At 42.4% G+C, this 13,780-nt stretch overlaps 1 protein-coding gene across 1 annotated transcript in view; it reads right to left on the bottom strand.

Moving 5' to 3' along the window:
• Window positions 1-13,780, bottom strand: part of LOC109986774 (SH3 and multiple ankyrin repeat domains protein 1) — a 54,210-nt gene that overhangs the window by 11,690 nt on the left and 28,740 nt on the right. The window contains exons 14-18 of the mRNA XM_065949604.1: window positions 11,103-11,242; window positions 10,564-10,671; window positions 7,289-7,367; window positions 633-715; window positions 379-503 (exon numbers count right to left, since the gene is read on the bottom strand). Of these exons, the coding sequence (XP_065805676.1) occupies window positions 379-503; window positions 633-715; window positions 7,289-7,367; window positions 10,564-10,671; window positions 11,103-11,242 (535 nt within the window). The remainder of the gene's footprint in view (window positions 1-378; window positions 504-632; window positions 716-7,288; window positions 7,368-10,563; window positions 10,672-11,102; window positions 11,243-13,780) is intronic.

Raw genomic sequence — 13,780 nt, 5'->3', positions numbered from 1 at the left:
TGAGAATGAAACAGTATGCATATATATTTAATAGACAGTTACACAAGTAACAGAAGACCTGTTAACACATGTTAATCATGTATGGAATATTTAATCAGGTCATGCAATCCTCCACTGTAAGTTTCACGTTGAAAAATCTTTTCAAAAAGAGGTTAAAATATCCTAGATCATATAAACATGAGCCAAAAGGAAGAAAGTTATTTTCCCTGTATGATTTGTAAACAACTTTAATTTACAAAGGAAGCACTTATCCTATTATTTGGAAATGAGAAATATACACAATCAAACAATAAATTAGATTATGCAATACAACACAAGAAATGGGTCTTCTTCCAGAACAAGCATGTTGTCAGTAAAATGGTTTACACGTGTCCTTACCTCAATGAGGAAATCCCCCATCCTCAGGCCCGCCCTCCAGGCCACGCCCCCCTCATCGACAGACTCCAGGTACTGCAACGCAGGGAATGCAGGCGTTGGAGTGAATTCCTCTATGGGAGTCTGAGCTGCAGAGGACGAGAGACGAGAGCGATGACCATGATGAGTGGACTAGAGTATAAGCATGCACATTAAAAAAAAAGAGAGAGAAGTAGCTCTTGAGACTGGAAATAATACGAGTTGAATTCTTCATCTACCTTTGGCTCCTCTAAGCACAAAGCCAAATCCCTCATTGTCTTTCTTCTGTAGGAGCACTGTCTTCTCCTTAATGATGTAGTCACTTACAGAGGGAGCAGAGGGGAAGGGGAATAGAGAGACAAGAAAAGAGATTGAAGAGAAAGAGTGCTATATGACTTCTACAGCAACAGGAAGCTCTGATTATTGTCATGCAAATAAAGCATTTTATGAATGATGAAAACAGCCACACTGCATCACATTATGAAATCACACTGCAGCAAAGGAAAGGTTTGGCTTGGGTGTCATACAACAAGATCTAGTGCACAAAAGGGTTGGGGGCAGGGGTACAGTTATTGTCACAATGGGAGGGAGAGTATATGAGATGATATCCTATACTATGGGGTAATCCAAATTAGAGCAGACACGCACTGGGCCCGAGGGGGAGTGGCACATTAGAAACATGTGCACATACACTTCAGTGATAATGAAACTTTGAAATGCACCTAAATCACCGCGTTAGTTTTCACCGCCTATGGCAGCTCTTGCAAGGATACTGCTTTACGGACTCCTGTGTATCACTGGCGGTCATACATGACACTTCAAATTATGTACAAGAGGGAGTCAGACAAACCTCTTATCTGCCTCCGCAAACAGCTCCACTTGCTCAAAGCCTGCAGATCACAGACCTTGGTGATGCAATCTTATTACGTTGGAGTGGAGTAACAGCTGGCCCAGCAAGCTCCTCTATTATTTTATTACCATGTCTGCAACTTTTCAGCTAAGCTGCTTTATAACCTTTTCTCCACTACAGGACTGGTTAAACGGACTCCACACTCGCAGCCACATCTCATGACTCATTTCTAGACCTGGCTTTCTAACAATGTCAATTCACACTGGTTCTGTTGGAGCCCCTGCAGCTTGAGCAGGGCCGAACGATTTAAGAGGAATTATAGATATTTCTTTCCAAGACTGCTCATTTCTGAGTTAGATTATTCCCCCAAAAAACTTAACTGAAACTGACACTTGACAAATCAAAGTATTTGATTTCCTAGAAGGGCTGAACATTGGTTGGCGTTCTTAGTCAAATACTTCTCTGTATTTATAGTTATGTTTTGACTGCCAAAACAAAGCAGTGAGAAGCATCTGGGTTTACTCAAGGATATAATTGACTCTATTTTAAACCCCACCCTCCTTGGTTACTGTTACTAGGTTAGACAAAATCTCTTGTCATGGGGCTCCTTCCTATTTGAAACAATTGAAAATATCTAGAGATTTGACAAACTTTTTTTCATATTTAATTGATTTGATTCTTTTAGAAACTTTAGAAACTCAGTGACAGAATAAAGACAGAGATACAGTAGGGTGTATAATGAAAACTAACCCTAACCCTAATAATTAAAAATATGATTGATGTCTAATGCTAGTGACCTCAGCTAATGTTAGCTGTCCTTTGTGGCTGCTAGCTGTCTCGCCTCTACTGATTTACCTCTGGACTCCATCAATGACCATTTCTGGAGCCAGGGGTCTGAAATATCCTCTAAATGTTGGCAACAGAGCCTTAAATACGCAATTTTGAGTTATGTGAACAATTGGACAATCACAGCAACATCAATTAGTGCTAAATGCTACAGATCCATGCCAAAAGGAGTGAGGAGTCTCTGTCTCTGGAGTTTTGAGTGCCAATGGAACTGTCACAGGGCAGAACAGCTAATGTACAGCTGGGTAGGTAACTTAATGAAGTAAACAAAATCATTCATTATTACAAAGTGTAGCAAGACCTACTATATGGTTTTAAATATCCGTCATGTAACCAACAACAACAAAAAAACATTCCTTGGATACACCCCAAGTACATCTTTTAATCATGTTAAGTAACAGAATTAAGGTCACAATTTCACTGCTACACACTGAAAAGACTTGGCCCAGACGAAAGTTTGGCTTACCAAAAGTTGCCTAGCAACGGTTGCTATGAGAGGGGGCTATCTGATGGTGGTCAGCGGACCAATCAGAGAGCCAACAAACTGTCAATTTCAACTGGGAATAGTGCTCCACAGGAATGAGTCCTAAAACCCGGAAGTCAGTTAGCATTGTAGCACCATGGGGTCTAACGTCTAAAAGTCAACGGGGATTTTGAATGGGTTTGTGGTTAGACGCCTGAAATAAGGTCTGTGGTTAACACAAGCTTAAGAGATGTTGGTGTTTTGTTAGACCACATAAACTATGTTAGGTAATACCCACACTTGTAAATTTTGAAGTTTTTACGTTTCGTTGCTAACAAGTGGCTAAATGTGACTACAGTGGTTGTCGGGGATATTAAACGTCATCACGCCGGACACAGAGGGCGGGAACTCTCTCCCTTACAGCCTCTAGTTGTGTTTTTTAGTGCCCTTGCAAACTCTTGTAGATTTATCAATATATAGGAAAATATTAGGTTAAAAAACAATTTAGTAAGCAACGGTTTCCCTATCGTCTGAAGCATAACGGTAGTGACGTCACAATCATCCGACCGTGGTGTAGTTAGCTTGTACCATAACGTTAGCTTTGTACTTCTGTCGGCTGCATTAACTCTTCAAACATCATAAAAATGGTGTTCATCTGTGAAGATTATCCTGCTGAACAAAACGCCTACGCTTCAGAAACGTGTGTTTGACACAGAGCTTATTTTCTGCAATGATCCAAAATCCAATGAAAACATCCCATAGGAGAATTCTCCTTAGACCCCATGGAGATGCTACTTCCGGGTTGGCCTACAAAAATACGTCATATGGTTTGTTCTCTATACTGTTTTTGATCTTTTTCCTTTTGAATAGAAAGTTTGGTTGAATGATTGAAATGCTATGAAAGGCAGTGAATGTTCATGTTTTTTTTCCCACAGGGTTAAATGTTTCAGACACTGCTTGCCCTCAGGATGCAATCATTATCTACCTTTTTTTTTTTAAGTCAGTTCAGCCCAAATGCTCAGCATTACATCTAACCTTTACTAACCTAAACCAAAAAACAACAATTTCTTAGCTGCATTGCTAAAAAGGTTTGCAACAAGATGTTCCTCGGAGTAATTTCGCTATGAAGCCACTTAAAAAAAAAGACCAATTCAACCTTTAAAAATGGCAAAATCTGGAGGTTGTAGGAAGCGGCCTTAAAATTTCTAATGTCTGGCAGAGGCGACACTTTCTGCCTCCATTACTCTTGAAACACCCATGTGAATTCTGGTACTAAAATAACAATAACAGTAGAATATTATTACACACTCTCTTTCCACAGATCTCCAGTCAGGTTCTGTGTATTTAATCCAGCAGAGCATGTAATGAAGTTTTGGTCGTGGAGCCACAGAGGTACAGCAGAGTCATGAGCGATGAGCCTGCAGGCCTGGAGATACAGACTTTTTTCGACACCAGACGATCACTATAGTTTCCCCCTACTGAGGTCCGTTCCCTTGTGAGTTCTCCATCAATGTTACTGTTTCGCCAACGCTCAGCCGCCTTCCAGCCATCTGCTTCCTAACACCTCATTCCTCTTTCTCTCACCCTGTCCTCCATCATACTTTCTATCTCTGAGGATCAAAGTTACACAGAGTGGGTGGCTAGATCTTTTGGGCTCTTCATCCATGTTCTTCTATGGGGGGGGTACATGGCCTGTGCTGGTTGGCCACTTTGGTGGCTTGTGGTAACCCTCTTGATTTCCTTTACTTACTAAAAGCTATTGCACTTGTCTGTCAGCACATTGACCAATACTGCTCGGCTAATTAGAGCCATAAAAAGCTTAAACGCCCCTGCTTAATCCCCGTTGGCTGGTGGGACACAATCTCTTTGAACTGGCTGCATTAAAGCTGCAAGCCTACGAGAGACCCGAGTTATTATGTTCCCTCCTGAGTCATCCTCTATTCTATGCACAATTACTAAGAAGAAGAAAAAAAAAAGAAGCTTTTTAACCATTCATGTGCTGAGTGTACATGCAGAGCGTGAATAACATGATGGATGGAGATGTAGTAGGTAGATGAGCAGGGCATGTTCAGGACAGATACTCCCACAGGTTTAAGTGCTGTGACGTATACACTTATACGTGAGAACCACATATATTTAAGTCAGTGTATATAGTCGCGAGCAAAGACACAAATGCATGCACACACAGGCATGCACAGAAATGAACGGTCTCTCAAACGAGAGCTCGAGAGGAGCTGATAAACTGCACCGTTGCGGTTTATTGACTCCTTCACTTTCATCCTTCTGTACAGTCAAAAGACGTCACATTTTAATGACACAACGGGAGACATAAAGAGAAATGGGATGTGACAGCAGCATTTTTTAAAGGAGCAGATATACATGGTGAGTCCTGGTGAATGAAAAATATCTGCTTGAAGACATCATGACTCAAAGAGAATGTAATACACCCACACTGTCTGACTGAAATGCATCAATATGTGCTCCCCTTCATGCACTAACACACACACACACACACACACACACACACACACACACACACACACACACACACGGCATTCAGAGACACACGGGAGGAAGACACGGAAATAAACATGCTGCAGAGTCTCCATTCAAATAGCCACGTCCATCCCCACGGATATTCACATGCAGAAGAAAAAAAAAGGAGAAATCTAAGACACACGCAAACTCACAGACGCACACACACACACACACACACACACACACACACACACACACACACACACACACACACACACACACAGAATACATAGCTTATTAGTCTGTCTTTGAAAAGACACGGCCTCTCAATAGCATCATCTACCTCTCCCCTCTCTCCATTGTCCTCTCCTCACATCCATAGCCAGCCAATGAATGAGGAAACAGCCGCTACCTGTAAATGAACCACACGCTCCTGTTTCTGGGGCCCAGTGACGGCCACGAAGAAGAGAGGGAGAGAGAGAAATCTCTCTCTCCGCATCCCCCCATTGCCATGTCCCCCCCCTCCTCTCTCTTGCGCGCACTCTCCACCACCACCGCCGCCACCTCCCTCCGCCCTCCTCCCCCTCTTCCAGCTAGAGCTCAGTCGGAGAGAGAGTCGCGAGAGTGGAGGAGGAGATAGAGAGAGAGAGGTGGGAAATGAGCGGGAGAAAGAGAGAGAGAGAGAGAGACGGCGTGCTGGTCTGCAACCCGCATACTTCAGACAAGAGATTGACAAGGTGAAAGAAAGACAGAGAGACAGAGAGAGAACCAGCCATTACCACAACAAGGAGAGAGCGTGTGGTTTGTGTGTGTGGTGGAACATGACAATGAAAGGTTTGACTGAAAAAGAAGGGAGATGTGAAGATGTATTTGCGGTGAGGGGGATGCGGGGGATGGGTAACACGACAGCGGGAAAGTGCTCGCATGTGCATGTCCACTGACTGGTGTATCGCAGATATACTAACAGCTGATTCCCTGGATCTACTCACACACACACATTTGACAAACTCCCCCCCCCCCCCTTCCCTTCCCTAAAGCAGAGCTGCCATCAGCACACAGGCGGACGAACACTCCTGCCCTCTCAATCTCTCTCTGAAACAGTAATTGACATTCTCCCTGCAGTGAGGGGAACTCGCTTCGGATCACCTTGCTCTTAATTGAGCACCACTTCACCACGCTGCTGCAATTACATTTAACCAACTTAGCTCAGGTAATACAACCCCAGTGGCTGCCATTTGCATTTAGCACACGGTGAAGCTGCATTAAAGTAAATGCCATCTTTTGAATGACAATCAGAGCAGGGTAATGTCAGCTACAGAGTGTAAGAGGCTGGAAGACCTCCAGGGCTGGCGACTGGTAGGTCCTCCTCTCTAGCTTGCAGGACCTAACCAGCGCTTGATGTTTCATCCTCCTTATGACTCATCGGCAGGATGATGTATAAAGACACACAGGCATTTTCACATCCACTCTAACTCTCAAACAAACATGCACAGCTCCATAATACTCTGCTGCAGCTGCCCATGGGCTGAGCTGCAGCCTCAGACAGATGCCATGGAGGAGGAGAAGAACCCTGCTCCACCTTTCATTATAACATTATTGTGTTCAGTGTAAACAAGACACAAGAGAGGAGAGAGAGAGACAGAGAGAGAGAGAGAGGCATGTTGATTGAGGTATCAAAATGACAAGAGCATTTGTGTGGTGGAGCCAAAAGGGGGCATAGCTGAAAATGACATGGCAGCTCTTCAGCGCTTCAATGTGTTCACAGCAAAAGAACAATAGAGAACAAGCAGCGTTCAGGATCAGCAGAAAACAGACACATACTGCACAAAGGAAGACCAATAGGGGAAACAATAGAGCACATACACAGACATGTAGGTGTAAAAAAGAAGTGTGTCTACTGTACCAGTCAATCACTGTGACTGGCCTCACAGTGTTTCTTTACAGCGACTAAGTGGACAGCTCAGCTGCTGCCCACACTCGTGTGAGGGAGAGCTGTATCAGAAGCTGCAGCTGAGAAGATTTATTCTAGCTTTCACATTTCAAATATGGTGTTCAGGGTCTGGGGCTGAGGTCTGTACCATCATGCATTGGGAGAGAAGTCATGGGCAGTTTGACACACCACTGGGCAGATTATACCCCCCATGCTTTCTCAGTAATTTCAAAATGCAGTTTTTTTTTCTTCTTAAAGGCAGCAGACCCGTTTCACAGCAGGATTGACAGATTATAAGGTCATATGGATTACGGCGACTTCTTCTTACCTGGGCCCATCAGTTCCGTCGTACGCTCCGACAGTGACGTTACGGAAAAGCTTCCTCTTGGCTTTCTCACTTCGCGTCTCTGCAAAGCACACCAAATATGCTTAATTAAAAATGCCTCTTCCGTCATGACACCTTCTCTGTCTTTTTTTTTTTTTTTTTGCACGAGTGTTGTGACTTCAGCCCAACACGCAAATGAATGAAATATGTTAACACCTTTTTCCTCCTGTCTGGTACATGACATATGGTTTTCTTGCTGTGTGAACAGTGAAAAAAAAAAAGGAGTAAAGGGATGTACATGTGCAACTCTCTTCTGCAGGAGGGCTCGCTGGTAAACATGAATGTTACATGTGTTGTGTGTTACAGTGACTTAAAGGATAATTCCAGCCTGAGGGAGTATGTCACCCATTTTTCAGTGTGCCTTTTTTTTCCACTGTATGTGCTCTTTCTTGTGATGGTTGTGACTTGTTATACCACCTCCTGACATCTCTAACTTCATGTGAGTCATATCAATATCAAATTAATATCAGTTTATAATAGAAGTACCGTATTTTCCGCACTATAAGGCGCACTTAAAAGCCTTTAATTTTCTCAAAAAACGACAGTGCGCCTTATAATCCGGAGCGCCTTATATATGGATCATTTGGTTAATTGGTTGATCCATACTGGTTGTACACGGCGCTCAGCGACACTGACTCGGATAATGACGAGAGGGAGCCGGGCATGTTGGATGCCGTACTCGCCCAACTGTTCAATTCGGACACTGAAGAAGAAGAATTCGAGGGATTCGTGGACGGGGAATGAACTGAAAAAGTGAGCTTTACGTGTTATACGTAACTGAACAATGTTGAGTTATGCACTAACGCAGGGGTGCCCAACCTTTTTTGAACCAAGATCTACTTTTAAAGTTACCAGTCTGCCGAGATCTACCAGTCCACATAGTGAGCCATAGCCTTTACCAACAGCCTACAAACGCATTTAATACTCACACAACAAATAGAAAATAATAAATGAGAGTTCTGTAAAAAATAATGCAATATCGACATACTTTTTTTTAAACTCTTATTTTAGGGTAGGCTACATTTTAATATTAGGTTTGTATTTATATCACATATGTTTTTCCCTTAATTTAGTTTACAACAAACAACTTTAATCTGTGTGGAGATGTTCACAGACTACAGCAGGCTGCTGTGAGATGATGTTGCTTTTGTTAAATTAGCTGCAGACACGGTGAGAGTGAACGGAGTAAAGTCCAACCGACTGTTTGACCGGATCACGTGTGTTCCCGCCTCGGTCCGTAAAGATCACGGATCAACTGTGTGCTGCAGCACTAAAAGTAAAAAGTAAAAAGGTTCGCGTGGTGGCTGGCGCTCCAGTGCAAGTGTGTGTGTGTGTGTGTGTGTGTGTGTGTGTGTGTGTGTGTGTGTGTGTGTGTGTGTGTGTGTGTGTGTGTGTGTGTGTGCGTTTGCGCTGTTTGTTGGTGTGTCTCGTCCCCCGCGATGTTCACAGTCATGACAGCAGAGAGGAGCAGAGAAAAGTAGCTGTAGCTTCATCAAATGCGCTTAATACGCATAGTTTCTATATATGACTTTTTGGTAAAACATTTACCCCCCCGGTTTTACCTGCACGTCATTGCGCATGCCTGCACTCTCTCTCTTGCGCGCGCTCTCTCTCTCTCGCTCCCCCGCGCGCTCTCTCGCTCGCTCTCTCGTGCACGCAGCAATTTCATGAATAAATGAAAAATTAAATACACACAGGTCGGAAGTATACTTGGGCTCCCAACACAGGTATCGTGTGTGGGAAACAGTGCAATGAGATGAAATTGAAATCATTTTTCTATTTTACAATTGTATTTTATATTGACTAAACATCTCGCGATCGACTGAGAATCAGTCAGCGATCTACCTGTCGATCGCGATCGACTGTTTGGGCACCCCTGCACTAACGTTTGAATTAGCGGTATCAGACTGTGTTTCTTTTACGTGTTTACAACTGAACAAGGCTGGGAGATATTGTGAATATGCACATTAACGTTTGAACAACGTTGAGTTATTGTGAATGCACTACGTATAAAACTACGTTTTGAGAGTTAAGAGAAACGTCAAAGAAATAATTTATTATTTGGGGAAATGGTCTTATGTACTTTTGTTTTTGTAGTTTTATACGTTACGTTTTATACGTATTTATATTTATATATTCACAATATCTCCCAGCCTTGTTCAGTTGTAAACACGTTCTATTCTATGCGCCTTATAATCCGGTGCGCCCTATATATGAAAACAGTTCTAAAATAGGCCATTCATTGAAGGTGCGCCTTATAATCCGGTGCGCCTTATAGTGCGGAAAATACGGTATTTACAAGTTGAACAACAATGCAATCTGTAAACGAGATTTATGTTTCACATGGACAGAATCACACTTTAAAGCTCCTGTGAGAAGATTTTACCTGGTTATGAAACACACTATAAAGAATATTTATGCCTTGAAAGCTTTACCTACTAAAGCAAACAAGACCATCAGGGACTTCACAGATAACTTCTATATGTTGTTGTTAATGCCTGAAATAGCTGCTACCGAATCAGCCCTATGTTCCCACATTTCTATCCATGAGCCATGGATATTTTACATATTTAAAATACATTTAAAATCATCATTGTCCAGAGGGCTGGAAAGTGACTCCAAGCATCCCAGGAGCTCCCCCTCTCTATGTCAACCCAGCTCTCCAGAGGTATTGATGCACTGCAAACTATGGTTTGTGTCCAGTTGCTGCGCTTCATTCGACTGATCTGACCGGAAGCTAGTCAATGTGAGGCCTCTGTTCTACTTAGTTTAGTTTGTTTATTTAAAAGGACAATATGCACTTACATTAACTGTTTTCAATAAACAAAAGAGATGGGCGCACCAGATTTAGCTAAAAGCTACATTCCATCTGTAGTCCATTGCTACTGAATAATAGGTTGGGTGTAACTGGCTACCAAATTGGGAGAAAGGGGGATAAAATCTGATACAAATTTATGAAGAAGGAAATGTGGGAACATAGGCACGCTCCCGCTGCTGTTAGGTGTCAGATGAAGTCATTAACAGCTCGCTGAAGAAACAGCTTTTTTTTTTGCAGATACATTTGACTGTCTAAAGAAAGCAGGTTGAGATTTTTGGATTAAAAAAACATTATGTATGCACATACAGGAAAAAAATCAGTAGAAGCAGAAACCACCGATTCCTCACAGGAGCTTCATGAAGAATTCTGAGCTAGAGCTTTAAAACTAGTGTTGACTTACCTGTTCGGTTATTGACACCCGCCACTTCCTCCACGCAGTCTGACGGAAACCACCCGGTGCGACCTTTCACCGTTCCCTCCCAGTATCCCCCCTCTCCGACACTTAACACTGAGACAGAAACAGATATCAGAAAGCATAGGTAGATGATTACTGTTTAGTATTCTTTTTAAATACACTGTCACAAACTCTTACGACACACTTGTATTCATCTTTCCCTCTACCTTCTTTGTTTACCTTTAGCTACCTTTCATATGATACCATTGTACAAACCTCTGAGCATTGGGATAAGCATGTATTGCTTTGTGATGATGAGATGTGCTTCTCATTTCTCTTGTTTGAATCCCCCCTTTACACAAACACCTCTTCATTTCTGTTGCTATTTTAGATACAGGGGGTTGTATTTTTTACTGTAGACACTACATTACATCAGATTATCTGCAGCTCTTGTTTATCTCTTAAAAGATTCCAATCTCAATAACCATTTTTCAATAACATTGTTTTCTCATGTTGTCATATTTTACTGCTTAACTCCGTCTCACCTTTGACTTTGTCTCCTTTGCTCAGCGAGAGCTCTCTGTCTCCTGTAGCAGAGTGAGCACGAGAGGCCACATAAACCCGCCCTGGCACGGCACTGTACATACGCTTCATCTGACCTCCGCCGCTGCCTGCTGAGGTTGCACTGCAGATGGAATGACAGGGCGAAAGAGAGAGAGAGAGAGAGAGAGATAAGATGAGTGTTGCACGTGGTGGAAAACAAGTCAGACAAAGTGAGACAACATAGTCAGGCTCCATCAGAGAAAGTCGTCTTTTGAGTCACACTAACGAGTCATACCAAGAGAACAAATGCATTCTGCTGTTTTGTACTGACACAGTGTCTAGCATGTAATACATATTGTAAGTGCTGTTACTCACACAGTATATGCGCCTCAATTCTGTGCTACAGTGATACTGTAAAGTTAACTCTGTGTTGGTAGTTAGAACGTCAGATATTATTGTGTTAACAAGTTGAGCGTAAATGGAAGACCTCTAACCTCCATGTTTATTTTGAGCACATGAAAGCACTTATGAAAATATACAATGATGCAGTAAGGGATGCGAGAGCTGTTTTCTCAGAACACCCAAAATCCAAAACTTAAATTTGAAACCCTTGACCGGCTGGTTGGTCCTCCCACCAACAGCAAACTGCACCTATCACCTGATCTCTGTGAGCAATTCAAAGTTTTTTCTATTGACAAAATTGGGAAAATCAGATCACGGACCAATAGCACCCCTACTAACAACTCATCTGTCCCTGAACCATCAAACCACAGACCACATCAGGTTTCACCTCTCAATTTTCTCACCATAATATCCTTATTTACCCTAAACGATTTGGTCAAAGGCATGAAGTCCTCAACTTGCCCCCTTGATGTGGTCCCTACAAGGCTTCTGAAGGACACCATGCCTACTATTGGTCCTTGTATTTTATCTATTGTGAACAACTCACTAACCTATGGCTCTGTCTCTGTCTATTTTAAAACTGCTTTGATTGAACCCCTTCTTAAAAGAAACCACTCTGGAAAACTATAGGCCAATTTCAAAGCTCCCATTCTTAGCCAAGATCCTTGAAAAAATTGTCTTCAATCAACTTCAAGCTCATTTAACAAACAATGATTTATTTGGAAAAACTCCAGTCTGGCTTCCAATCTCTTCACAGCACTGAGACAGCTCTTCTTAAAGTTTATAATGACCTTCTTTTGGCTGAAGATGTTGGTAACTGCTCCATACTGGTACTTCTGGATCTGAGAGCTGCGTTTGATACAGTGGATCACAACATACTTATCAACAGACTCGAAAAATGGGCAGGTATCAGTGATATGGCCTTAAACTGGTTCAGGTCTTACCTCCAGAACAGAAGTTTTGCAGTGTCAACGGCTGGGTCAGTGTCGTCAACAGCAGAGTTAGTACATGGGGTCCCCCAGGGCTCAGTTTTAGGTCCAACACTATTTTCAATTTACATGCTCCCTCTTGGTAACATCATCCGTAAATATAATGTCAACTTTCACTGTTATGCCAATGACACGCAGCTTTACCTCCCGATTCCACCTGGTGACCATTCAAATACAACTACTCTCCTTAAGTGCCTCTCAGAAATAAAATCATAGATGTCAGACAACTTTCTACAACTCAACGACGCAAATCAGAAGTCATAGTCCTCGGTCCCCCATCAAAAATAAATCAAATTACTGCACACCTAGGAGAACTAGCTCATTATGTGAAGCCCTCAGCCAGAAACCTTGGGGTTGTTTTTGACCAGGACTTGTGTTTTGAGCCGCAAGTGAAGAAAGTTGTACAGTCCTGTTTTTACCAGCTCACAAATAAGCTATGGTCAAATCCCTCATGTCACAAAAAGATCTGGAGAAACTCATACATGCCTTCATTTCCTCCAGGCTTGATTACTGTAATTCATTATACACCTGTCTAAGTAAAAAATCAATCCACCGTCTTCAAACTATCCAAAACGCAGCAGCCCGGCTTTTAACAAGAACAAACAAATGTGCCCATATCACACAAATCTTAGCATCCCTTCACTGGCTCCCCGTTGATTTTAGAATTGATTTTAAGATTCTTTTAATTACTTTTAAGGCACAACATGGGCTGACCCTTCTTATATTTCTGAGCTTTTAACCCCTTATGAACCAATACACAGTCTGAGATCCTCTGGCAGAGCCCAACTGGCTGTTCCAAAGTCCAGGCTAAAAACTAAAGAGGACAGGGCCTTTGTTGTTAGAGCCCCCAGACTTTGGAACAGCCTGCCAGAGGAGATCAGACGTGCAGATTCAGTCCCTCGTTTTACACACACACACACACACACACACACACACACACACACACACACACACACACACACACACACACACACACACACACACACACACCTAGCCATCCATCTTATTCATACACGCCCCTCTCATTCTAACCAGCCAGCCTCTTGCAGGCTTTCAAATTTAGACATTTTCTTCCTTTCTTTCTTTCTTTGTGTTTTTTTGTTATAATTTTTCTAATTTCTTTAATCCCTTCATCTGATTGCTGCCCAACTGTCTTTATCGTCCTCCCTCTGTGTTTGATGGTTTAACCTTTTTTTCACAATACATTTTTGTTTTTCCTTTTTATCGCATACTGTACAGCTGATGGTATTTGGAGATTTAGAATCTCCGTTGGTAGATGTCTTTAAAGA

The sequence above is a fragment of the Labrus bergylta genome, chromosome 21 (assembly GCF_963930695.1).
Source record: "Labrus bergylta chromosome 21, fLabBer1.1, whole genome shotgun sequence".
Lineage (NCBI taxonomy): Eukaryota > Metazoa > Chordata > Actinopteri > Labriformes > Labridae > Labrus > Labrus bergylta.
Note: the sequence above shows the minus strand (reverse complement) of the source record. Positions and strands in the feature narration are given on the sequence as shown.